This window comes from Prinia subflava, chromosome 1 (assembly GCF_021018805.1).
Source record: "Prinia subflava isolate CZ2003 ecotype Zambia chromosome 1, Cam_Psub_1.2, whole genome shotgun sequence".
NCBI lineage: Eukaryota > Metazoa > Chordata > Aves > Passeriformes > Cisticolidae > Prinia > Prinia subflava.
The window spans coordinates 137451236-137476791 of record NC_086247.1 but is presented as its reverse complement, the minus strand read 5'-3'; the positions used below and the strand labels follow the sequence as shown (position 1 = coordinate 137476791).

General features: G+C 40.8%; 1 protein-coding gene across 1 annotated transcript in view; it reads right to left on the bottom strand.

The window, feature by feature from the left end:
- Window positions 1-3693: 3693 nt before the first annotated feature.
- Window positions 3694-25556, bottom strand: part of GAD2 (glutamate decarboxylase 2) — a 40839-nt gene continuing 18976 nt past the window's right edge. Inside the window, exons 8-16 of the mRNA XM_063414048.1 lie at window positions 21908-21987; window positions 18867-18921; window positions 17348-17464; window positions 16176-16240; window positions 12299-12377; window positions 10456-10605; window positions 8564-8671; window positions 6893-6982; window positions 3694-6262 (exon numbers count right to left, since the gene is read on the bottom strand). Coding sequence (XP_063270118.1) covers window positions 6089-6262; window positions 6893-6982; window positions 8564-8671; window positions 10456-10605; window positions 12299-12377; window positions 16176-16240; window positions 17348-17464; window positions 18867-18921; window positions 21908-21987 — 918 coding nt within the window. The 3' untranslated portion in view covers window positions 3694-6088. The remainder of the gene's footprint in view (window positions 6263-6892; window positions 6983-8563; window positions 8672-10455; window positions 10606-12298; window positions 12378-16175; window positions 16241-17347; window positions 17465-18866; window positions 18922-21907; window positions 21988-25556) is intronic.

Below are 25556 nucleotides of genomic sequence, written 5' to 3'. Positions count from 1 at the left end.
TACATATTTTGTATTTAACTTCAATATCGTTTCTTTCAACTACTGACATCTATTGAAATTTTAGTAAATGTGAGATGTAATCTGTTTAGTTAAGCAAGGAAAACATTTCTAGTAGTAGTAGTAGTAGTAGTAGTAGTAGTAGTAGTCGTCATTATTACAACTCATTTTTATTGAAGGTAAAAGGACAGAGTGAGATATGGAGAAACTTGCACTATATCATAATGCTGCCATTTCTCATTTGCTGTTGGATGTTAATTCCTGAGGCATCTTATCGGGTCTGTAGTCTTAAAACAGGAAATAATTTTTTTAAAACCCAAAGTTATTACAGAAAATAACACAATGATAAACTTCTAGTCTGAAAATTTCTATTAAAGCATCCATTCAGAGCTGCCATGAATCTTGCTGAGTTGTAGGATCTTACTTATGGCATTTTGCATTTTTATTATGTCCTGCTCATTAGTATCACTATTAATACAGTTTAATTCTCAATCTACCAAATTTAATATAGATAGACTTATCTGGAGTAGGAGTCCAAACTGGTGTTGCAAGAGCCAATAACCACAGGATAAGGGATGGGGATTCATAACTCATTTCTGTATGTTGTGATCCCAGAAGGGACATAGGTGCCTGCTACAGAAGGAAGGTGCACAGTCCCACCTGCACCAGGAATCCCCTCTGCAGGCTTTGTGCAGAGCTGTTGTCCTCATTTCTCTGAGCTTTCTGCAGCCAGGAGGGTTTATCATGGTGGTTAAACATGCTGGTGGAAGTCATGCATCTGGGAACTGGTGAAAAAAAATTATCTACATCCCAAAGTCAACTTCATTGAAAGAGGTATCCAAACAGAGAATTGCCTAAAAGCTTCATATTTAATTTCCAGAATCTCTCTTGGTCAGAAGGAAATACTGAAAGAGAAAAATCATAATGTGAGACAAAGTCCTTCTGTTCCCCAAGTCCTTTCCATGCTTTCCAGTCTGGAGCTGACAGTGTTACAGCTTTTACTGCTGCCAGGCTTGGACTTCCACCGGCTGCCAGTGCAACACAAACAGCAGTGGCTCATCAGGATGGGGAAATTAGCTGGAGCTGTTTGGCAGGGACTGCTGTGGAGTCACTTTCCACGGCGGGCATTGCCTCCCAGCAAAGGAGCACCTGGGGAGCTCTGCTGGGCACTCCTGGTGTGTGCAGTCCCCGACCACATGGCCCCAGCCCTCTTTATAAACTGCCTTTAAAGAGCTGCGGGCTGCAGCTAACTACCTTAACACAAACCATTTCCTTTTAGCTTCTCAGAGCAACAAAAACATGTTTGCATCAAGTCCCAAACATCTCTTCTTCCAGAACCATTTTCATTACTGAGGCAGAGGAGGATGGGTAGGAAAACAGAAGTCCATCATGCAGGGAGTGTAGAAGTGGGAGAAAATGGAAAATTACAGTTTTATATAAAAAAATAAAATTTTCCAGGGTAATGGGACAAATTAAGTATACCTATTCTTATACTCCCTGTGTCACTTGTTAGTTTAAAGTTTGTATCTTTCGGTTGCTATATAATTAAAAGCTGACATGGTTTTAATGTCCAGTGCAGGTCAGATCACACTAGATCCTGTTACTTATAATGCGAAATCTAGTGTTTTAGAAACAATTCCTTTCTATGGAAAGTGAGGACTCCTTCAGCAATTTCACATACTGCAGAGCAGTGCACTGAACTTGCTCTTCCTGATCGCTGGTCGTAGACCTGTGGAAAATTATTCCTAGGGGATTACAGGTCACAGGCTAAAAGTGAGTACTATAGAGGACTGGGATTAAACCATCTGGGTTAACATCATGGACATTAGGTATTTGAATGCTTTTGGAATTTTCAACATCAGCTATCAGCTGGAGTGAGAACATCTGCAGGGAGAGCTGTTGCAGAGTAGTGGGAGAATGGGATGTTTCCATCTTTGCTTGACTCATGGCTTTTCTGTGCCTGGGAAAAACAGCCTTTGTTCTGTGCACGAAATGGGGATTTATAGAACAGGGGTTTTTTCATCTTCACTTGCAGTGCAAGAATTTCAGCAGGAAGGCATTTATTCTGTTACAAAAAGTGATAGATATTCCCTTTCTTCTAATCTCAGAGCCAATTTCTTGCTCTGAAGTACAGTGTAAAATCTATACACCTGCATCCTACAGTGCTGTAAGGAACAGTGCCATGGCCTGTAGGTGTTGTGTCTTTTCAGTGAAAAGCAAAGTCAGGTCTGTAATTCTTCCAGCTGCAGCACATAGCTTTCCCTTGATGGCTGAATTAGTCCCTTTAGTTAGGTTGGCCAGGTAGAAACATGGTGGTTCAGACACTGTAGGACTCAGATATTAGTACATTAAAAACAGAGTTTCATGACTTTGTATGGGCCTCACTTTCTATCCAGAACGAATTTCTTCTTGGCAGTTAGCCTGGCTAAGTCAGATAAACATGCATTTTCTTGAGCTCTGTCTTGCTTTGTCCTTAGCCATGCTGACACATTAAACCTGCCTTCCCAGGAGACATAGGCTGTTGGGGAGGCCAGGGGTTCTCTCTGGCTCCTGCCTGGAGGCTATTTGCAGAATGAGCAGCATCCACAAAGAGCCAAAGCCATCAAGAGCCGATGACCACATCAGCCATGTCCTTGGGTGGTCCATCATGTGTTATCAGAGTGACAGCTCAGCTGGGCTGACAACTTCTTCAGCCTCTCATCTGCCCCTCAGCCACTCTCATGGCTGACAATGTGGCACCAGGGTCAAGGTTTGGCAGAAGCTGCACAAGAACCCACACTGTTTTTTTCTGCATTGACCCCCCAGCAACTATTAACTACTGGGTATTGAGGCAAGACACAGTGACTTTTAGAAGCCCAAGCTTCATCCACTCCTGAGAAGGTAGTGCTCAAAAAGGCTAAACCCGTGCTCCCCTTCCCAGTGCCAAGTGGAGTTTCACTGGGAGAATGACAGTAACTCATCCCCACAAGTTCTCCCTCTATTTCCTTACAGATCTCCTAGCTGGGCTCTGTGCAGGTATTCGGCATAAGTGTTAACCTTAAATTCTGCTAGTGACTTAAGGAAATGATAGAAAAAAAAACCCCATTTCAGACACGAGCTTTCAGACTGCTGTGGCTTTAACAGCATAGTTTTATTTCTCTGCTGCTGGTATTGCACTGGATAGCACTGCAGAGGGTGGAAGAGAAATAGAGCAGATTGGTGGGAGACTTTGAAGGGAGGTAGCCTTGGGCCAGGAGAGACATAAAGATTAAAATCATAAATTTTTGTATTGGTTGTTTTGTCTTTTTTACTTCATAGCTGTTTTAAATTGTTGCCATTGTATAGTCTGTGCTGTCCTGGCAAGTGCCCTGACTGCTTTCACTGCTGTCCTGAAGGCTGATATGAGTCTATGGTTAATTTGGGGATAAGTACTTGTGAAATAAAAAGACAAAACAGAGCCTAGAAAAATTGAGGCTGTCTGAGGCAAAAAAAGCAACTAAATCCATCTAGTAAAGGTAAGGTGCAGAAATACCAGACAGTAGATGTACCCTTTTGTATGCTGGTGAGTATTGCCTCCAAAAAAGGTCTGGAGTACTGACTCATAAAAGGTCTGGTGGTGGAGTAGGTATTTTTATCTTACAGTAGTGAACAGAATGCATCTTGTAATGAAAAAATCCAGCAGGAGACGTAAAAAGTTCCAATTAAACATTCTCTTTATTGGGGCCTTGCTCCGAAATGGCACAAGTGATAAACGCTTAGAGTGCTCATCAGTGCTGCTAACGAAAGACCCAGAGTCACATGTTACACCTTTATTTGGATTTAGATCAACACCACAGATAAGATACTTTGGTCAAACACAAGAACAGATTGCTATGCCGCTCCTTCCTGGCTGCAATAAGTACAGTAATGTGTAAAAAAAAATCTGCTGGTTCTCCTGGAACATCAGATGTAAATCTTGGATTGGCACATACATCTAATAAATACGCTGTTTGCACGTAGCACTTTAAAACTTAATTGCACATGCAAGATGTAACCAGGCTACTGATCACCTTCATCATTGTCCCTGTCCTATTTTTACTTTACAAGTTTGCTGCTCGCCATTTTCCCAGCAAGAAAAAGGAATAGAATTTGCTGCTCTACTCAGTATTTCAGTGATTAATCTGCTGATTTGGACACGTTTAGCAGAGGTCACATTGAGGCCCTCCTGACAGAATGGGCATCTCCTCTACAGCTTGGCTTGAAACACTATGCAGGTAGCAATGGAAGTCCACTGAAGTGAGGTCAGGGCCATGCCCAGAAGCTGAGGAGGAGAGGTCAACACCAAGCAAAGGTACAGGAGAGGGACAGGCGTGAATGCAGGTCTTACAATATCAAGAGTCAGTACTACTACCACACAAATAATGACATATCAATAATATATTGTACAAGCTTATACAGCAACACATGTTGATTTGCAACATTGTACAGTTTAAATCTAAAGTGCACAGCCTCAATCTGAGGTGACAAAACAGTACTATCAATATAATAAAGGCAACACAATTACAGACACTATTTATTTCTTCTTACTTCATGTCCTCGTATTACATTGAATCAATACTCCATTTATCTATTTTAGATGAAATTAAACCCACATTGCACTTCTTATTTTGTCTTCAAGTATTTTAGAGACAGCAAAACCATATTGCTTTACAAACACAAGTTGGCCATTTAGGCAAAGTTAAAACCAAAACTTTAGTAGGGTTCTAAGTAGACAGGTCTAAGCTGCAGAACTCTTACCAACACTTCCAGATGCTGGGGGGACAAAGGATAATTTTAAGTTTCCATGCCAGAGACTCCTATAAAGCTAAGGAACGATGCAGCAAATAATTTCTGTGAGAGATGTGCCCATGGTTTCTAAAAAGGTTGTGAGGCTCTGTAGGGGTTGTACTTTGGCAGATGTAGCCATATCTTGACTTCATTATAGACAAGGATGGAATCCAGCACTGTGAAAATCCTCTGACATAACAGTTTGTACTTAGACTCCATCCCTGTCACTCAGGTTACAGTCACATTTAATTTAGGCCTTGTCTGTAAATCTGTAAGATGTCTTCACCTTCTTAATATAGCTGTGAGGTTTTCAATGTAGTTTGGGACTGCTCACAGCAGAAATAGTTTTGAGATAAGAATTTACTCAGATATGACTTTTTTTTTTTTAATAGGCTTTTTAAAGACAGAACACAGAAACAATCCAAATACAACCTTATTTCAGTCTTGGTTAGCACTTTATATTGATTGTGCGTCTGCTTAGGCCACGTGGGAAACATAATTAGGAATAATAGCATCCTGTTGTTATACTGTAATTGATCTTATTAAGTGGTTGTAAGAGCTGCAGTCCTCTTGAGGTTTTTCAGTAACCAACCCTGGAGATCTACAATCCATATGACATGGAGAAAGAATGTATTACGTGGGCTTGTCTTTTAAAATAAGCAGTAATAAATATCTGAGGCACCTCCATCAAAAGAAAAAGAATCCCAGGTAATTTTCAGCTTCTGTCCTTGCAGTTTTATAACCCATATAAAATAAAAATATATAGTTTACAAAATAGGATTTTTAATATATATATATATATTTCCTTTTGTAAAACTATACTTATTTAAATACATTTGAAATGTTGCTATAGGTAAATTAGAAATTCGTTCTAATACTACGAAAAAGGCAAAATCCTTTCACTTTTAAACATACAACAAGTATATTCTGCATCTCACCACCCCCTCCCACTTCCCCCAATCTGATTTTGTTGTAATTTTGGGCAGCTTTGGTATCATTCAGTCTGATTGCTGCTAATTTAAAATAATTACTGTGTTAAAATTTGGGCTAAAATTTTGAGTATCTTCTGGTCTTTCTTATTTGTTTCAATGAAGCTTTTTTGTGCAGCTAATTATTAAGGAGGCATTCTAAAACTCAGGAAAGGACTTTAAAGGAGTCATGTTTCTTGATTTTAAACTGTACTCTACTCCAACGCCACGATATAGAAATAGATTTACTTTGGAACAAACTACAAATACATTCGCACAGTTTGTGACAACTTAATTGTCTACTTAGAGGTCCAGGAACAGACTTTCACACCCAGTTATTATAAATCTTGTCCCAGGCGCTCTATTTCATCAATCAGGAAATCAATGTCTTGGTGAGTGGCCGCGGGGTTGGAGATCACCATCCGGAAGAAGTTCACTTTGTCCCCCAGGGGCTGATAGCTCACCATGGTTGTGCCATACTCCATCATCCTGGCTTTTATCACTGGTGCCACCTGCAGAGCAACAAAAAGCAGGGGATGATGATGATGACTATTATTATTGTCATTATTACCATCATTTTCATTATTATCATCACCCTCATTATTGTTAAAACAGAATATACTTCCTTTTTTTATTGAGGACGGAGAGCTATGAGCAGCTGAAATGAAATGACATCCAATATTAATAAAAGCATTAACCCCCAGTAAGGAATAAATGTCAAACTGAAAAGGCATTCAGTTTATCTGTTTCTTTGTCCTGCTCTTTAAATGACTGGGGAAATTTCCCTCTGCTACCTCCTCAATATTGCTGACAGGGACACAGTAGCTGTTTTTTGCACTGTTCATAACATGGCTAAAATTGTTTTCATATGCTGGGGCGCTGTAGTATTGTTGAGCTTTTGCTGCCCTTGCTGGTTTAGTGACTGCAGTTCACAGTAGCATCAGTACATAAACATGGAGCAGATCCATGCTCTGGAGATCAGGCAAAGCTTGGGAATACCACACCTGGGGACCAGAGCAAGGTGCTGCCAGGCTGACCTGCAGCAAAACGACCATGGAGGTGTCATTTGCCAGAACCTCAGCCTGTCCTGTGCCCTGGGAGATCATTCTGGATTGCCTGTCTGCAAGGGCTTCAGTGCTCACCTTCATCAGGCGGCTCGTTCTCTCTTCGCTGTCCTCCATCCCACGCAGGCTGGGGGGTATGTACCAGAAGCAGACATTTGTGTGCTGAGGCTAAGCACAGAATAACAATAGTTTACATTGTAAGAAATGCTCATAATATCTCAATTGCAATTAAGTTCATGCCTTTCCTCCCTCTCATACATCATCTTGTGACAGCAGTCAATGGTTTTCATTATTGTGGTCCACTGAGAGTCATCATCATTATTAATGCACAAAAGATAATTTTAAACAATTTATTTCCAGGGTGTCAGATGCAGAAACACATCATCCAGCTGGGCAAATATATTTACGTCTTTCTGAAAGGCATCTGGATTTTGCAGCTCCTGTTCCCTCCAGGGGCTGAAGGGATCATGTGGCTAAGGCAAGAGTCTATTACAGATAATTTAGAGGTGAGGACCATGTCATTTACTTTTATTATATGACAGAATAATATAGAATCTGATTCTGTAAACAGGAGCCACAGGTGGTGCATAAGACGGCCTAAGATTTTCTTACATTTAATGAAATTTATTCTGAATTTGAGTCAGCTAGCTACTGTATTAATATGCATGCACCATAGCATCTTAGCTCATTTAACATCTATGGGACCATTAAGCAGAAAGACATAAAGTAAGAACTAGCTGACATTTTGTGCAGTTTTCCAATCTCCCAACAGTTGCCTGCCTTGCTATGTTCCTCTTTGCTGAATGCTAAATGTGTGTTATAGCAACTCCTCCTGCTGCTGGTCCCCTTACTCATCCTCACATCCAGTGGACCAAATTCAGTGATGACATGGGAGCTGGGGGAAATAAACTCCATAGTGGTACGTGGATATGAGCCTGTAATCTCTGAAGAAACATAGTGATGTTCATCCTTGTTCTCTTTTACAGACAGAACACCAGCTAACTCTGTAACAGAGGTTTCTACCAGACCCATCCCCAGCCCCCACAGCTGGAGGGGCTGCTCACACGGCGATGGCCGAGTACAGCAGAGGTACAGCCACCCCTCCCAGGCTGCACTGCCTTGCCCTGGGCACTGTGCTCGAGCCAAGCTCCTGGTGTCCAGGGCTCCCATCCCAGCTGGAGTCTCTCCACACAGCACGCCTGGCGATGTCTGCAGGCAGAGGTGCTACCTCGGGGTGCCAGCTGGGCTCCCAAGGAACACCAGCCCTGCCCTGCTGACCACACCCCATCACAGCAGGGACCTCGGTGCAGATGGTCCCTCCAGGTCACCCAGCTCCCCTGGGACTGCCACCTAAGAATGGTGATAAAACTGCTCTGCACAACTGTCCTTTCAGAGCTGTGTGGGGTACTGCACCTCCACTCCTAACAGACCCTGCTGTTAGGAAACTGCAACTTGTTTTTGCAACCCAAGAGCTGGTTCTCATTGTGCCTCTGTGAGTTATGTCAGGCTGAGACACTGGTGTTTTGTTTCAGCAGGGTTAAATGGAAAAAACTGAGCACTCACACACAGCTGCCTCATCTCCCTTGTCCCTGCCTTTCATGAGGAAGAGAGGAACTACCACAAGAGGCTTTGTTACAAGGGTCCCTGCTTGCTGTCTCATGCTGTTTGATTTGACCTGTTGGTAGCATCCTAACAGGTCATGAAGCAGACACTGTTGACCAGCTGAGAAAAAGAAGTTGCACTACATACCTTTCCATCAAACACCATTTCATACCCTTCTCTGTTCTTTATTTTATTGTATAGGTATTCAGCAAGTTCCAAGCACTTATCAATTTGTGCTTCAAATCCTGTGGTTCCCTTTATAGAGAGATGAAGAAGAGAAGTTACATAAATATCTGTTCCATGAATTAAAAGGGCAAAAGGATCATGCAATACTTGCCAACACATCAGCACAAGTCACCTCTCCGAAGTCTCTGTGAGATCAGTTGAAGGTCTGATTGTATGTGATGAAGGGGACTTTGATAAGCAGAGCTCATTTGTCAATAGCTCTTGCCACTGACACTCCTATAGCCAACTCTGAAAAATAAGCATCAGGTACTTGCTTATTCTCAGGAATATGCTTGTTCTCAGGAATATTTTGCTGAGAACCTGAATAGCACCTCAACGGGTGCCTTTGGTAGATTTTGCAGAGAGGCTGAGGATGGTTTTGGATAGCTTAGACTGGCACAGAGAGGGGTCTTCAAGAGGTGTTGAGTTCCAGACATGGAAAGTCTCTTGCTATTTTCAGGATAGGGGATTTTAATCTTCCAGGAATGATATGCTGGGGACTTTCCAAGAACAGTTTTTTCTTTTTTAGTCAAGCACAGAATGGGTAGATACACTTTTAGAGCCCAGTCTGATGCCTGTGAAAATGCACACTTTGTTTAGATACTACCCTGCCTCTGTAGTGTTCTTCTCTCTTCTCTTCTAATAGATACCATACAAACTCAGAAGCTGTGTGTTTAAGAGCTGCAGAAAAGCCTGCTTTTTGTTCTCTGGCAGAAGTCATAATCCTCTCTGTGACATCATAATTGGTCCTGCAATCACCAACTGTGATGCCTCAAACAAAGGATTGCAGCTTCAGGAGGGAGGAGGGGGAATAAACAGCTGGAATAGATAAACTCTTTAAGAAACACACATCTTATTTTGTAATGTTAATATTACAAGCAGAGTGTGAGAAGAGAAAAAGCAGTACAAGGCATATTGAAAAAATGGGCTTTAGGATAAATGTCTCTGAGTAACAGATGCATGTCCCTGCTAAATCTGTTCTGGCAGTGCAGAACCGACTGAAAAGCCCATGTCATTATCCCTCTGCGTGTAGAGATTTCAAAATGCAGGAGAGGTAGCCCTGGAGAAAGGCTTGGAGTAAAAGAGACATGTGGCTAAAATCACCTGCCACTCTGCAGACCCCAGTTAATACAACAGCTATTGCATCCTCCTTCACAGACTCCCACACCTCCCCAGAGGTTTGATGAAGCACATGAGAATCTTTAAGGCTTTCTGGGAATGAAAGCAGTGATGTCATCTCCTTTGAACCAACCTTAGGCAACCTGACATAATAGATTAAATAAATACATGCAGGAACTTATTTAGCAACATAGATAATAGATAGACATAGATAATCATTAGAGCTGGTGTTTACAGATTTCCCAGTGAAGAGTTTTTGATGAGTTTCCTTCTACTCCTTCAGAAGATTACTTCATATCTACTGCATGCAATGAAACTAGGTATTCCAGTCTTGATTTGCCATGTTTAATTTCTGAATGTAATTAAAATACCTTTTTATTTCCAGAAATCTTTGTAACAACATTCCTAAGTATATGATTTATGCTGTTAGATTCCTACAGTTACACAAGGCAAATACTATGCAAAGCCATACAGTTCAAGTTTCAAAATCATGTGTGCTGCTTTGAAGCTCCGTCGTTAAAAGTATAAAACCCCCAGAAAATAGTAATGTTTTCTTTCATGTTATATATGTGAAATTCAGGTCAGGTATTTTCTAAAATTATGATTACAGGAAAAAAAGAAACAAACCAAAAAACCTCAAGTGTGTCTGGTGTGCATTATTTTAATACAAACAAGTGTGTAGCAGGCAGTCCTACCTTCGCCCTCCACATCAGCCATAGCTTGAAGACATCAACGTGCCGCCCACACTGCAAAGCCTTGTCTCCCGTGTCGTAAGAGAGGTCGTAGTGCTTGTCTTGTTGAAAGAGGTAGGAAGCATGCATTTGATTGCAACTCTGCATCAATCCCTTATGGACACAAAGGCACAAGCACAGGGATGTCAGCACAGATTCCACTACTGCTTTGAGGGTTGCTTTGGGTGAAAAATTACAAACACCCAAATTCAGTCAAATGTATGTCCAAGTGCAAAAGGAAGATCAATAAAAAAGCACAAAACTAGACTTAGTTGCTCAATGGACTAATCCCTATTAGTGCCCAAGACACCTTGGTACCTGATCCAGCAATACGTAATCCACTCCCAGATTCAAATAATTTTTTAAAAAAGCTGGACATTGTGCTTCCTAGAATTTTTGTGCTTAACTTCATTTTTGGATCTTGCCTTTTCTTCTTTGTTCTGGTCCCTTTTCATTCTTTCCTTTGAAGGCTTCTTTTCTGAGTCAGACCAAGACAATTGGCGACTAATCTAAAGAATATCACAGTACTTTTCAATTGGTTTGGTCTCTAAAATTCTGATTTTTATTGTTTTCTTTCTTTGTAGGAAGAGTTCTCTTCTGCAAAGCCTTCAGCTGTAGATCGGATGCTTAAGTGGTATAGAAAGTTTTGAACAGACAGAGGAGCATACGGCCTTTAAAAACCCAGCTAGAGCTATTTCTGGGCAGCAACATACCATTCTAACAGGTAACTTGGTGGGAGGGACAGAAGTCAACAAGGTGAGGAAACTTGGCTCATGAAAGCATGAGGTCTCTTTTTTAGCTTTTTAAGTAAAATGCAGAGAGCCACGTTCTGGCTCTAGTTAAGATCTCAACCAAGTTTATGGTATACCTTGGGGCTGTTGCCTAAAATGGCAATTTCCAGTCCAAGAAGAATCATAACATGGCTGTTTATCATCAAGTCTAATCTTTATGTGTAACTCAAAACTGAGACAGCAAAATGAGAGGAGAGGGGAAAGAATTGACTTTCTTCTAATCTGAACCATCTGTTCTCACTAGAAGTCAAGGATGGTACTGACTTCAGCTGGGCAGCTTTGTCTTGGGGAACTGACCCAGAGGGCAAATAAAAGCCAGTTTCTCTCTTCCTAAGTGCAATCACTTTGTATACAATCTGTTGTACAGCTGTTAGCAAAACAGCAACCAGCTTTTTGATGGCTGGTCTATTAAGTGTTGGCTGTACGGCAGCTGTCCCAGTAAGTGACGGTTATATGACAATTACAGGCTTGAAGGGTAATTCAAATTCTAGTACTAAATGAAATGTCTACTTTTAATTCCAAGCGCACTTACTGATCCATTTTTACTTCCATGTGCCCCCAAGTGGATATATAGATCAAAGCTGGGTAGGAATATCATAAAAAGTCTAGAAAGTGTAATGATGCCTTGATTCTGGACCAAATGCTGTGCTGCATGTAAACCATGACTTTCACCACAAGAGGACCAGAGTCTGCCTGCAGTTATGTCTTATGTTACACAGCAACTAGTGGGGTTACACAGTTATGCAGCCACAACTTAACCATGGACATCTAGAATGGACAGTCTCTAAACTCTGTACAGACATTGCCATTGATTGCCTCATTTTTGCTAGATATTTGCTTTAATTCCTTTTTCAGTCATGGCTGAAGCATGTACATAGAGGTCTCTTCTCAGCTCCCATTATAATCCTCATCACATTAGCAAGTATTAGCTATGGCACAGTTATGGAGAAAACACAGAGGATTTTCAGAAGCAAAATGCCAGAAAGAAGCAGAGAAGCACGTATATTGTGACATACCTCTTCCCTTACTAGCAGGGCTGAACACTGCAGTGGGACGCCCATCATCTTGTGAGGGTTCCAGGTTACTGAGTTAGCCCTAGGACAGAAAACCACATGAAACTCAGACATTGGACTATGTGATGAAACCCCAAAGGCATTTAGAAGTAATTAGAATAGTACCGAACATTTAGAAATACTCACTTTTTTCTCTTTCTGAGCAAGCAAAGCTGAAAATAATCATGGCTGATATTAGGAAAGCAATGCCTTCACAGGGGACCTAATCCACTCCAGCTGGCTTTTGGATGACAATCCTGGCAATTTACCACAGGATAATTGCTCTATCCACTAAATTTAATCAGTATTAAACTTTCTGGGGAGTCATCTATACTTTACAAACATAGGGCAAACTTCCTAAAAACACACATTTGACTGATGAACTTTCTAAAATTGCACAGTCAATTAAAGATGCAGATAGGAAGCTGGCAACCTAGCAGATCTCCCTCCCTCTAATTCCAGTTTCAGCAAGATTTTAGTAATTAGCTCACACAGGCATTTAAAAAAATTCCTTGAAATTCTTCTGGATATCACTAAGTCTCTGAGTAACTTGGAAAACCTGGCCCAAAGTAATTTTTTTTGTTGTTCTGATGATGGCAAATTTTCATAGCTCCTTAAGTTTTGCTTGGCTACAGCAATTCACACGACTACAGTGATAAGCATGGAACCGACCCATCTTGCCAGAAGAGTCTGATCCTGCCTCCCTTTAGGACACGTGTTGGAAAAACTGCTGTCAGCCTAGGTTTTGGGAACAAACAGAGACCTGACACCATAGAGACTAGAGAAGAGGCGTTTGGGACTGTGGTAAGGGCTGAATGGAAGATTGTCCACTTGTTTATTATGTTAATTTTGTGTTATGCTTATCTGGCTATTTTATAATTACTATTATACATATGATGAATTATTACATATGATGAATTAGCTGATAAATGTATATATTTGCATCCTATCTGGCAAGCTGTCAAGGACACATAGTGCAAGCGATTTCATCTAGTGCATTTTGATGGATAAATCAGTCAGGTGAGGCATGTGAAAACTTAAAGGATGCAGGACACACAAATAACACTGATGTGAACAGAAGTGAACATGTTAGAATCTAGCAGTATTTTTCTTTGTAGAGCTTGGAGACAGTGCTACAGGTTTATGCACCTCCTGCCAAATTGCTTCCACTCCTTCAAAGCAAGCAACTTCAAAATTCACATGGACATCAGGCAGTACCTCTGTGCTTTCCTCTTTGCTTCTATTTAAACGGGACTGTGCAAGTGCCTGATGCAAAATCTGGAGAGAACAGTCTTCCACAGGCAACATCTGGCCACTTGGCTTGGCTTTTTGAGTATTTGGCAGCTTTTAATCAGCTCAGTCAGTCATCTGATTACAACACCAAAGCTAATGGCTCTGAACATCCACTCAGGTCTGTGAATTTCCCTTGATATGATATTTTTAAATTTTATTTGTGCCTGTGCAAAATCAGACAGAAATTCTTTAAGAGACCTCTAAATAATAATAGAGATAGGCATTTTCTCAAGCAAAAGGGTTACTTACTGACAACAGCCAGATGTGAATTATCTGTCTAAAACATTTAATCTACCTTATGGTCGATTATTTACCTAATTAGATACCAACAGCACACAGAAAAATAATTAATTATATATAAAAAAAAAATCTACCATTTTTCATTTGTTATCAGTTATTTTGGGCTTCTCTCATCAGGATGTGTTTGAAGAAATTGCTGACCAAGACAAACAGAGAAGTAAAAAAATCTACAGGAATCCACAGATGTTTTCCAAAAGCATCACATGTTTGCCCAAATAACTGAGCACCAAGAACCTATGTGATTTTTTGGCTGTTGGTCAAAGATAGAAAAAAAAGAAATGTTTTTCCTTCACAGATTTCAAATGTATGACAGGAGAGATTCATGACTGGCAGAATTTGGTCCTGAGCTATCATTAAATACAGACTGATGCAATCACTGACCAGCCACAGCCTGGGAAGGATGCCCAGACCCTCTGTGGAAGCACTCACATGCTCTGTGCTGCACACATGCTTTTCTCACATAGCTGTCACTCCCTGCCTGAGCCCCTGGACAGGGGACACCAGGCTGGAACTCCTGATTTTGGCCAGACCTATCCCCACACACTGAGGCTCGTGCTTCCTTCAGGGCACCTTCCAGCACCTTGAAATCTGCCCTGGGGAGACTGGGGGGCATGGTAAGGGCAGTCCTGAAACTCATCCTCCTGTGACAGAGTATTCCTGCTGGACTGACTTATCGGAAGGATGTGAGTACTCCGAGCACAGTGTGCTGCAGTAAATGTTCCCTCTCCTATCAAACATGAGTAACACCTTCAGTTCTCTTCTACTTAGGCTTGTGATGACTCCATTATCTACCATGAAACAGAAAGATCCATAAAAGTTCTGCTCTAAAGGTTCCCACACTTGAGATCTGGACAAACTGAAACGAGCGGCTGTGTGCAGCAAGCAGAGGAACAGCATTCAAAATAACACATTTCCTTAATTCATTGCCAAACATACTGAGATGATGCTTATCAAAGCACTTAATAAAATCCAGTGGAGTTCTGGATCTAAAGCATGTTATGTGGAAAATACTCCAAAGCAGATTTAACCTGAGCTTCTCACTGCAAAAGTTGGACAGCAATTTGGGAGGCAAACCCTTTGTTTCATACTCTGCCCTCACAGGCAACAAGGTAGATTTTTGCTTGCTGGATATTTGGATGTATGTCCTTTTAATGCATGATATGTAAGTCTGGAGTGCTTTAGGCAGTCTTAACTAAATGAAATTCATAGAATCACTGGCTGCTTTCCAAATTTTGCATGAGAGATGTATGAGAAAAGAACTGAATCATCAAGGTATTCTCCTAATCTCCAGGATCAGGATGAGGAAGTTGTTTGTAATTTTAATTGGCAAGGAACAGCAATTTGATTTAGTGATAAAGAAAGAGGAAGGGTGTAATGATTTACTCTCAAATATTATGAACTTCACTAAGTACAGAAATGCAAGTGACTCCATCTAGCCCAGTATACTGCCTCTAGAGAGTGGACTAAATAGGTGACTGGGAAGAATACAAAACAGAGCAAGCACCTATGAACTTCCTCTAAATACTCTCTGAGCTTCCATTCATTTGTGGCTCACAGGAATCCTAAATGGCTTTTGTCCTTCCTTGAATGTAGATAAATCACAAGATCCTATAGAAAGGATTTCCATGGCTTAACTAAGTGTTTCTGAGTAAGCAGCTGTTTTTGAGTTTAAGCTCAGTCCTTCCAGCCTGGACTAGCATCACTTTTGTTCATTTGCATTATCTACAATGTTTATGAGCTCATGACTACAATTGTGTATATATCCAGGCACAGAATTACTGAAGACATCAATAACACAGACCAGAAAGGGCTATTCTCTCCAGAAGTGACAGAGCAGGACATCTGTCCTCACTGCAGGTGCATCCACATTTTATACTTAAAGTTTTCTACGTCAGTGTACAAGACCTACAAGATTCATTTCTTAGAGAAATGAAATTGTTAATTCATTTTGGATGCTGAATCAGAGAATGCTGCAGAAATTACTCTGGATCTGTGGATGTATGGTGGGAGAACAGAGAAACAAGCATGGCATGTCTGCTGTTTGTACTTCAAAGCAAATTGCCACACTACTGTAGCACAAGGGCACTCCACAATGCTGCTTCAACTGGAAGGAACGTTTATATGATGTCTCCCAACTGTATCTCAGAGATAACATTGATCCTTAATTTTTACAGACATTGCTATGGTAATCACAAGTATGTTAAAATGCATTTAATAAAAGTCTTTTATTGATACTAATAAATCATACCTTTCGATGCCATTTAACTTCCATTTGTGTTTCCTGGACATCAGGAGCCCACCACCCCATGCTCCCTGGAAGACAAGACACATCATCTTAATGAGAGCTCTGCTTCCCTCCGTGGTGGCAGCTGTGTGTCCCCATCACTTTGGGACCCTTTTTATCTCGCTGATGTGGCACATTCCAAAATGACCAGGCAGATGGGGCCTGGGGCATGAGCTGTGCTGACAGTTTTCTTCCAGTAGCTTGGAAGCAGCAGTTAGTAGCCCCTAATCTGGGCACTCACCCTTATCATCTGCAAACCCCCTCGCCGCTCTGACACGGCACGTCGGGCTGCCCCGTGCTGTAATTAATGACTTGCAGATCTGCTCCGGGGTCAGCTGCCTTTTCTCTTGTAGTCACTAAGTTATAATAACAAACCAGGCTGGGATCTCAGCTGCTCTGGGGAATTTCCATCATATTTTGGACCCACTACTCCTTGCCCTCTTCTCATTTGCCTTTCTCACAGAGATCTGGGAGAAGCAGGCATTTCATGCAATTGAGAAGTATTTAAAGTAAATACAAATTCTTCCTTTGGATGGACTGATTTTAGATGACACAGTAATACAAAATCAAGACTTCCAAACCTATCAGAAGTCAATTACCAAACCTTTTTGGAAAAAGGTTTTGCAAAAATGACATAGAAGATATTCTAGGGCTGAAAGATGATCCTTCAGAAAGATTTCTTGGCAAGAGCCTGGATAAAGCTAAGTAGCCAATCTGATAAATTTCCCTAGCACTTGCATTAACCTCATCAGCAATTTGCAGTACTTTATTCTAGACAAATGTATCCCTTCCCTTATGTATTTATTGTGCAGCTGCTACAGAAGCTGAGCCAGTGCTCAGTATGCTTCTTAAGTATTTCTTTACTAATGGCATTTAGAGATAAAGCTGAAAGCCAGAAGCACTCCAACTAGGTCATCTTAAGTGTCCCAGTTGCTACAAGTACAACTACAGTCACGGCTCCTGAAATATCCCCCTGACCTGAGCCTTTCAGAGGAGTGGCAAGTCAGTGCTTGGGTGTTAGACTTAATTACAGGAACGAAATACAGTGGGTTTTGTACAAGATGACACTCTCCAAAATGAATAAATGAATGTTAATACACCTTGTAACCCAGCCCTCCAAGTATGATGGTACTTACATCCACGTGCATCCAGACTTTGTATTTCTTGCAGATGTCTGCAATAGCTATCAGAGGATCGAATGCCCCATACACTGTTGTCCCAGCCGTGGCACTCACCAGAAAAGGAACAAATCCCTGCAAGGAAGCAGAGAAACCTCATGCATGGTCAGAGTGCTGCAGCCCCCATCCCGCTCCCCCGGTGCTGCCCCACAGTGACCCCACAGGTGTCTCCCACAGGACATCCCTGCTGTGTTACACTGGTTTTCTCCACGTTTCGATATTAGTTTCTACCTTAAGGTGGCAGCAAACTTCCAAACCAGTCTCCTCCATTTATTAGGCTGCATGAGACAGGTAAGGGCTCAACAGAACAATTCTGCTTCACACCACTTGCCCGAGACAAAAAAGTCTGCACTGCAGGGTGTCACATAAACACACCTCAAGCAGGCACGGCGGTGAGAGAAGCATTTCTGGCGGACTGTGCCCTGGGCTGCACTGCCATTGTCCCCTGAGTGTCTGGCCGTGTGGTGCCCGGTTTTGTCAGGGGGAATGTCGTGTCTGAGGGGTCCCCAGGGGCAGTGGGCAGGTGTGGGCTCCACCAGCCCAGCCCTCGTGCAGAGCCGGGACTCAGCTCCTCAAAGGGAAAAGCAGCAGCCCCCACAGAGGCCAGGGACCGTCCCTTGGATTCCCTCTGTTAAATCCGTGCCTGAGAGCAGAGCACTCACCAGACATCACTTCTGCACCGTGAGATCGGGGGTCTGCTAGAATTTATACCAGTGTTTCACTTTAATTTCATTTTTAGTTACACTGATTTCATAAGGAGTACCTAGAGGTTGAGTGGATACTTTTTTTTTTTGCACAACTGGGGTTCAAACCATCAAAAAAGTCCAAACTTCCTTCTGCAAAAGTCGTAGGTTTGAGTGGCATTCTATTGTAATTTTGCCTTATTTTTTTTGTCTACTGTGTTGCTTTTCTTGGAAAAAATGTGCTTTTAATGAAGACTTGTGTAATTAATAAGCTTTGGCTGCTGTGTGTCCAGTGAATATACATGCTGAAAACACAGGGTTCAGTTCATTGCATACTTTAATCTGTTTTAATTCTACTTTCTCTTACTGAACAAATACCAAAGTGTGAGCATTGCTAGAGATATGTGGATTTTAGTTAACCTTCTATTGATTCAGTGAGTCTATGAAAAGTATTTTCAATGCATTGGAATAAAACCAATTCCCCAGAATGATTACTGTGGTTTTGACAATATTCAGCTGAGAAGCTGCATCATAGGCTGATAATATAAAAGAGGAGTATATTATGCAAAACATCATATAAAAAGAATGCCAAATAGCTCATGGATATCATAAAGTAACTCTAAACCTATTTTCTCAACAACTCTTGCCTCATTAATTGGTAGGCTACATTTCTAAGAAATAAATCAAAACTTAATGGGCAAGCCTGTGTTGCTTTACCAAGGAAAGCAAACAGCTGGCTTTACCATTCTTTGGGTTTTTTTCCTCTTTGGAAGCAGAAAAGCTGGTAAACTTACTTTTTGTTTGGCTTCAACAATTCTTCTTTCAAGGTCTGATGGGATCATTTTCCCTCTGGAGCAAGAGACAGTTGTATCAGTAACTTGATCTTGAAATCAACTTTTCCTGTTACTTCTTCACTTAACAGGAAACCCAAAGAAGGAGCAAAGTGACTTTTTTGCCCAAGAGTTGTGCTGCATTGAAGAGCACAGAAAGACTCTGTCCATTAGTCTGAGTTTTTACCCTAATTATTTTTCCAGTATATTTGCATCAATATGGTGACAGTAACAAAGAAATTATCTTGTGGCCACCCCATTAAAGACTGATGCTGCTGCTTGGAGCCTCTTGGTCCTGTCTGAAGTTACAGTCCTGGGAATAAACTTCAGTCTCCCCGGGAGAGGCCCAGTCCAGCATCCCAAGAAGTTCACTGGGTGCCAAATCCCCAAGAAAATGCCAGCCCAGCGGGATGGCCTTGTGCAGTGCAGCCCAGCTGTGCTGTCAGCGTTGTCTCTGTGTTCCCTGTCCAGGGATGAACTCACCTCAGGGTGACTTTTCCACGGTTTAGTGAATTACATGTTTGCATTTGCTGGAGGCAGGGTGTGAGAAGCTCAGTCTGGACTTGCTAAATGCCCTGTCAGGCTCTTTGCACTGACTCTATTTGCAACACCTCCAGTATGAACCAGCTACTTCAGATTCTGACTCAGTCATGTACGGCTTGAAGGCTAATTTAGGAAATCCTGTAAATTAACTAGGTGCAACATAAAACAGTTCTGATACTGAATATTAAGGCTATGGTTTTCTTTGCTTTAGACACAAACAAGCCTCTAAAAGAAGAGGCAGTATGAGTACCAGCAATGACATGACAGATTCCCATGTTACCGAAATAAAGTCTTCCCTGGCTTTGAATGTTGTACATTTAGATTGATACAAGTTTTTAAAGATCTTTTCAGATTTTTTTCATTCCCTAGGCCCTCATTTCCTGCTGCTATAAAAAAAAAACTTAATTAAAACTCAAAATGAAGTTACATGGAAACTAATAAACCCATCAGTTTCAGTTTCATTTTGCATAAAACCCCTTGCACTGTTTTCATGACATTTGGATGCACGTCCTTTTTTAAAAATTATTAATTTATTGTAGTAAGATGCTATTGGCTCTGTAAGTTTTCATCCTCATATAGCTTACAATAAGATGGTATTTATTTCAGTAGAAATGGGTTAGTACTGCTGAGATTTTTGCAAAATCTCTCCAGCATATTCAAAACACTAAAATACTGAAAGAATAACTAAAAATAAAAAGCTCTAAAAATCAAAAAATTAACCCTGATTTTTCTTGCGGAAGTGCAAGGAAGGTCTAAAGAGTGATGAGACACATGTACATGTTCAGAGAAACACAGTTGTAGTTTTATCCTCAAAAAAAGTTCCTGGAATCACTAGAGGAATAAAGAAAATAAAACCATCTCAAAAGAGAGCAATGAGTTCCTCCTCAAAATATATTTTAGATGTTGATCTTCAATAGTTTCTGATTTAGTGAGCTTGTGCATAGTAACATAGACAGAACTGGGCTGATGCTTTCACTGCCCAAATTTTTTTACCAAAGCAAGTGATTATCCAGCCCCACGTAACATCAAGTAGAGGCAGGAATTCATGGCCAGGAGAGTGCAATACCCAAGCAATGTCAAGGTTTACCAGCTAAACAAGGCAAACTTGGCAGATGTGGGTCAGAATGGGGAAGAGCCACTGGGAGGTATGCTTGGTCATACTGAGGACATCAAGCCCACATCCTGTGCAGACAATCTGCTGTGTCCCTGCTCTGTCTGCTGTGTCTCCGTGGTGTCTGAGAGACACACAGCAATCCTGCTGTTTACTGCAGCGTGGGCAGGCCAACCATTGTGGTCTTCACAGAAAACCACCGCGCTGAATTCGCACAAGAACAAAAGGAAGACACGGCTCCACTGATCCACATCCATCTCCAGTGAATAGAAACAACTGGGGATTTATTTTGATAAGTGTTGGTTGTTCTGACGTCATTAAATCCTCTTCAAGGTGTGCTCAGTCTTTTGTTAATAAAGAGATAATAGGACCATAAGTCAATACGCAGGCACTGTGATTAGCACTGTAAATTGCTCACTTAATGCTTGGTTTTAAATTTGGGAGCAGAGTATTTTTATAGCAGCAATCCTTCCATTTCTGTTAAAGACATAATTAATTCAATACTTTATAACAATGAGGAACTCAAATAGCATTTTCTATTGGAAAGACTCTTAATAGAACTAATAGGAATTCTTCTATTGATTTTTTGTCCTATAGAAACCAGAAAATTTTTATCAGAACATGTTGATTTTGTTAAGATACCTTTTCTCAAAAGGGGTTTTCACAGAGAATTGAAACCTTTTAGTTGGGTGAGTTAAGAAAGAAGTTATCCACCACCCTTTTGCATAGCCTGTGTGAGCTGTAGATTAGTTGCCTCCTGTGCTGTTGGTTTCGAAGGACCATCATCCTCCTCAGCCTGTGCTTCCCACAATACTGCCAAGATCCTTCTCTTCACATCCTATCACAAACATGTCCCTATCAAGAGCACTGAGAGAAAGGCAATCCAGCTGAGAAAGATGATGGGGGCATGAAGTAATAGAATTTTCTTAGCAAATGTTCCTAAATATTTTATTCCTATGAAAGGCCCACTTCAGCTCCTTTCAATGGATCAGAACCTGAGGTCCGATTTGACCAAAACAAGCTTCCTCCTGGTTTCTTAGCACAAAATGTAAAGAATTATATTAGTCTGATATCCTGTTTCACATCAGAATTAAAGAAAAAAAAATCAGAAACCTCTGAGGAAAGGAACTTTTAAGATTTTTTATGAACTACAAAAATGGACCCATAAAGAAGCTACTAACAGAGCCAGTTCCTCAAGTGGGATAAATTAGTGTTACACTGCTGAAGATGACAGTGCCATGACAAATTATACCAACTGCTGCCCACATCCTACACACTCGCTCTGAGATGAGCACCTGATGATCCTCTGTTATACACCACAAAAAAAGCTGTGTTTGACATCTTTACTTACCTTTCATCACATCTAATCAAAATCACACTATCTGTACCAATACCCAAGGCCGCAGCTCCTTTCTTCACAGAAAAGTGACTCTGAAAAAATACATTTATTATTATTTTTTTGTTTTATTATTTATTATCTAAATTAATACAGAACACCACCCTATTGCAGACCCTTCAGCACGAAGTCCCATGAGACAGTAATGACATTCCCTTTTGGAAACTGCTCACTGTAATTTGAGGCTTCAAAGCAGGTCCCTACCACAAGTGGACAAACAGCAATCACTCTAATCTGGGTTTACTCCTGGAATATTACATACACAATTGTGGTTGATGCTGGACCTTAATGCATACCTTCAGCTTTTATTGCTTGTACAGATTCAGCTATGAGCTTGATTTACTGAAACAAAATAGTCTTCCCTAGAACATTCATTTAGTTTGTGATGTCCAGAGTCGTGCTACAGTGTGTCTTCTGCCCAAACAATATACTGAGAGAAATGAGTATAGGAAGCTTAATTGTGATCTCATGCCAGGGAAAGCCAGTAGTAACTCCTACTAATAAACAGACCTACTGAAGTTTAAAATCAAAATAGGCTATTAAGTAAGATTATCAGTTAATCTGTATGTACAAAATAAAATGTGAAGGTTACATACTGGAGTGCACATTGGCCTAATTTTGTCACACTCATAGGACTTAGCTCCTGAGTAAGTGTTGGTGTATAATTCTAAATTAAACCCAAGTGATTATGATAATGCAACAGTTTTATATCAAATTATAGCCCCAAGAATCTGATTTTGTATTAACTCAAACCCAGTTCTTAACAATATTGTCCAAAGTAATTTTAACTACAGATTATGAAACATTAAAAAACAGGAAATTCTTTAGTTACTACAGTACCATTAGCTTAGGATATAACAGTATAAAAAAGATCCAGAAGATAAAAACCTAGCAAGGCTTCCGAAGTGTCCAAAATGTTAAAGGAGAAAGGAAGACCTAGTTTGCAGATCGCAAAAGAAAGAAGTAATCACTACTGCTTTGTCAAGGGAGTATTTGCAAGCAGCAGAGAGCTGTAGGGAAAGAGACTGGCACAATGGCAACTCGTGTGGACTTCACTTAAAGGCCACGAGGGCACAGATTCACTGAATGCCAAAGGGCTCTATATATAATGAACACTTTGAAAATTACAGTAATTCCAAACCAACTCAATGAAAGAAGAAGAAGAGTAGAAAAACTGCAACATGTACATCCAACGCAAGAAGTAAAAAACCTTTGTGTTTTAAAACCTTCCCGGGAAATAGTTTTTATTGAGTCTTGACTGCTATGATTAAGAATTTCCAGTACAAATTCCTTTTATAATACACCTGTATTCTCACCATTTTGGCTGAAATTCTTAAAGTTTTCATGATGCCTGCTGACTTTTTCAATATCCAGAGATTTTGAAGAAGTTCAGACTGCTCTTAAGTCATGTTTCATTGATGATATATGGACAATTTGAAAATGCTTCCTCAGGTAAGTATTTTTAATACTGCACTTATTTCTTAAATGCACTGGGTTGGTACAGCTTTTCCCCATGGAATATGCTGCAGTGTACAAACAACGTGTATTGAGCAGCCACTGAACACGTTACCTAGATGTAAAATCAGTTTTTGAAGTCCTAGTACAGCAAACCACCCCAGTCCCTGAACTAAGCACACTCCGAAATGTAAACATACGCACACTGAGGCTGACTCTCACATAAACTGATAAACAAAATGAACACTCATCACTTAGATGAGCCACAGGGCATTTGTGCCTGTGCTTAAGAGTTCTGCTGTCCCAAACTCCGTTCCTTGAAGATAGTCTAACCAAGCTGGCATCATCAAGTAGGCTTCCTCTGCATTCTGTGGGAAACAGGCACCTCCAGGCAAAGATTCAGCACAAGGGTGGCTGCTTTGGAGGGGGTGCTGAATGACATCAGGTGAAGAAGTTCCCACCTCTTCTCTCTGAACAAGGTACTGTGAATCTGCTGTGGGAATGGGAAGTATCCAGCATCTGCAGCCACCAGTGCTTCAGACACTGCAGGTATTTAACACCCAGACATCACCCAGCCTATTAAAGCCACTGGTCATTGGTATGTTCATGGAGTTTGCTCTGTTGTTTTTCTAGCTGGGAGCCACAAGGAGGTATTTATACACTGAACATCAGCTCATCTCAGCCATCACTCTGACATTTTTCATGGCATGTTTTTTACTTCACAAAACTGAATTTTCGAACAAATGCATTTCCATGAGTTTCATCAGTTTCACTAAATTCAGTGGGCTTTTCCCCAGCACAAATGCACTGTAGATGAAGGCCTGGATTGTGATCAATCCACACACCTCTAAACATCAAAGATACAAAAGTCTATCCCCAGTGCTGTGGGCCTCCCTGAGCCCTATAGGGCAGCAGTGCAACTTTGTGAGAGTGGGGAGGAGAAGAGGCCATGAAATGGCTATTGGCAGGGGGAGGCTTACAAAAAATTCCCAAGTTCAGGAAAGTATCTTGGAACTTCACAAAAATTGAAAACAGAGAAAAAATATTGCCAGCACAGTGACAGTTCACTGATATGCTATATGGAGATAGAATTGAATTAATATACTTTAAAAATTTTATTCTGTTTTTTAATCATGTATTACACAAACTGATGTGCAAATACTGGGTCTTGTAAATATATAAATGCAGATAGATATTTAGGAGTGAAAAATCACAGGTGTATTTCACTGGGATTTCTGTCAATGACATTACATGCATTAATTTTGCCCCTTACTCCACACCAGTTTAAAAAGATTTAGTGTTCCAATTTGTTTTTCTACTAGGAAACAGAACTATACAAAGTACCTTAAAAAAGAAAAGACAGATTTAAATGGTCTACTATGAGGAAAGAAATTAAGCCCATGTGCTCAAAGGCATCTACTGGAATATGGCCAAGCTCAGCTGCCTTGCTAAGAAGTCTCAGGGCACTGCTAAAAGAGCACTGGGGAAAAAAAATGAATGTAGTGCTGATGGCTCAGTAGCCTGAAGGCTTTTTACAGACTGAAGGGAATTCAGTGGTCAGGAACCAAAACTGGTTTAAGGATAAATTGGGAAGAAACATAGAAGTCTGTGCACAGAAGGGCAAATGCAATTACAATTTCTAGACAAACTCTGAATATGAAATGGCTCAATCTGTGTATACATTCACAGATATATAACTGCTGTAATGCTTTCATGTTTTAGGGCAACATCACAGGAATTACTCCAAGTGCTTGAGAGACTCTGAAAGACTAAAGATGAAGGCAAAATAGAAAAAATATAGTTGTAGGACCAAATAAAGCTTTCAAAAATGATAGGTATTAAACTTTGGTTTAATATTCCTGTGATAGTGCTGAAAGATTGGTTGCCTGTGTATTATGGTTGTCTTTGTAAACACAGAAAACTATAAAGGTCAAAGAGATGAAAAGGTTTGCAGAAATAAACCCGATCAGACAGAACTATTCACAGATGATTTAACTGGGCTAACAAGGAAGGGCATTAAATGTGACCCCTTTGCAAGTACCAGGGCTACAGACTTCTCAGACACACCAAGAAGGGAGCTTGAGCACCACCTTTCACAACACAGCTGTGTAGGAGTTACACAGATCTGAAGCCTTATGCTGGGAGAACC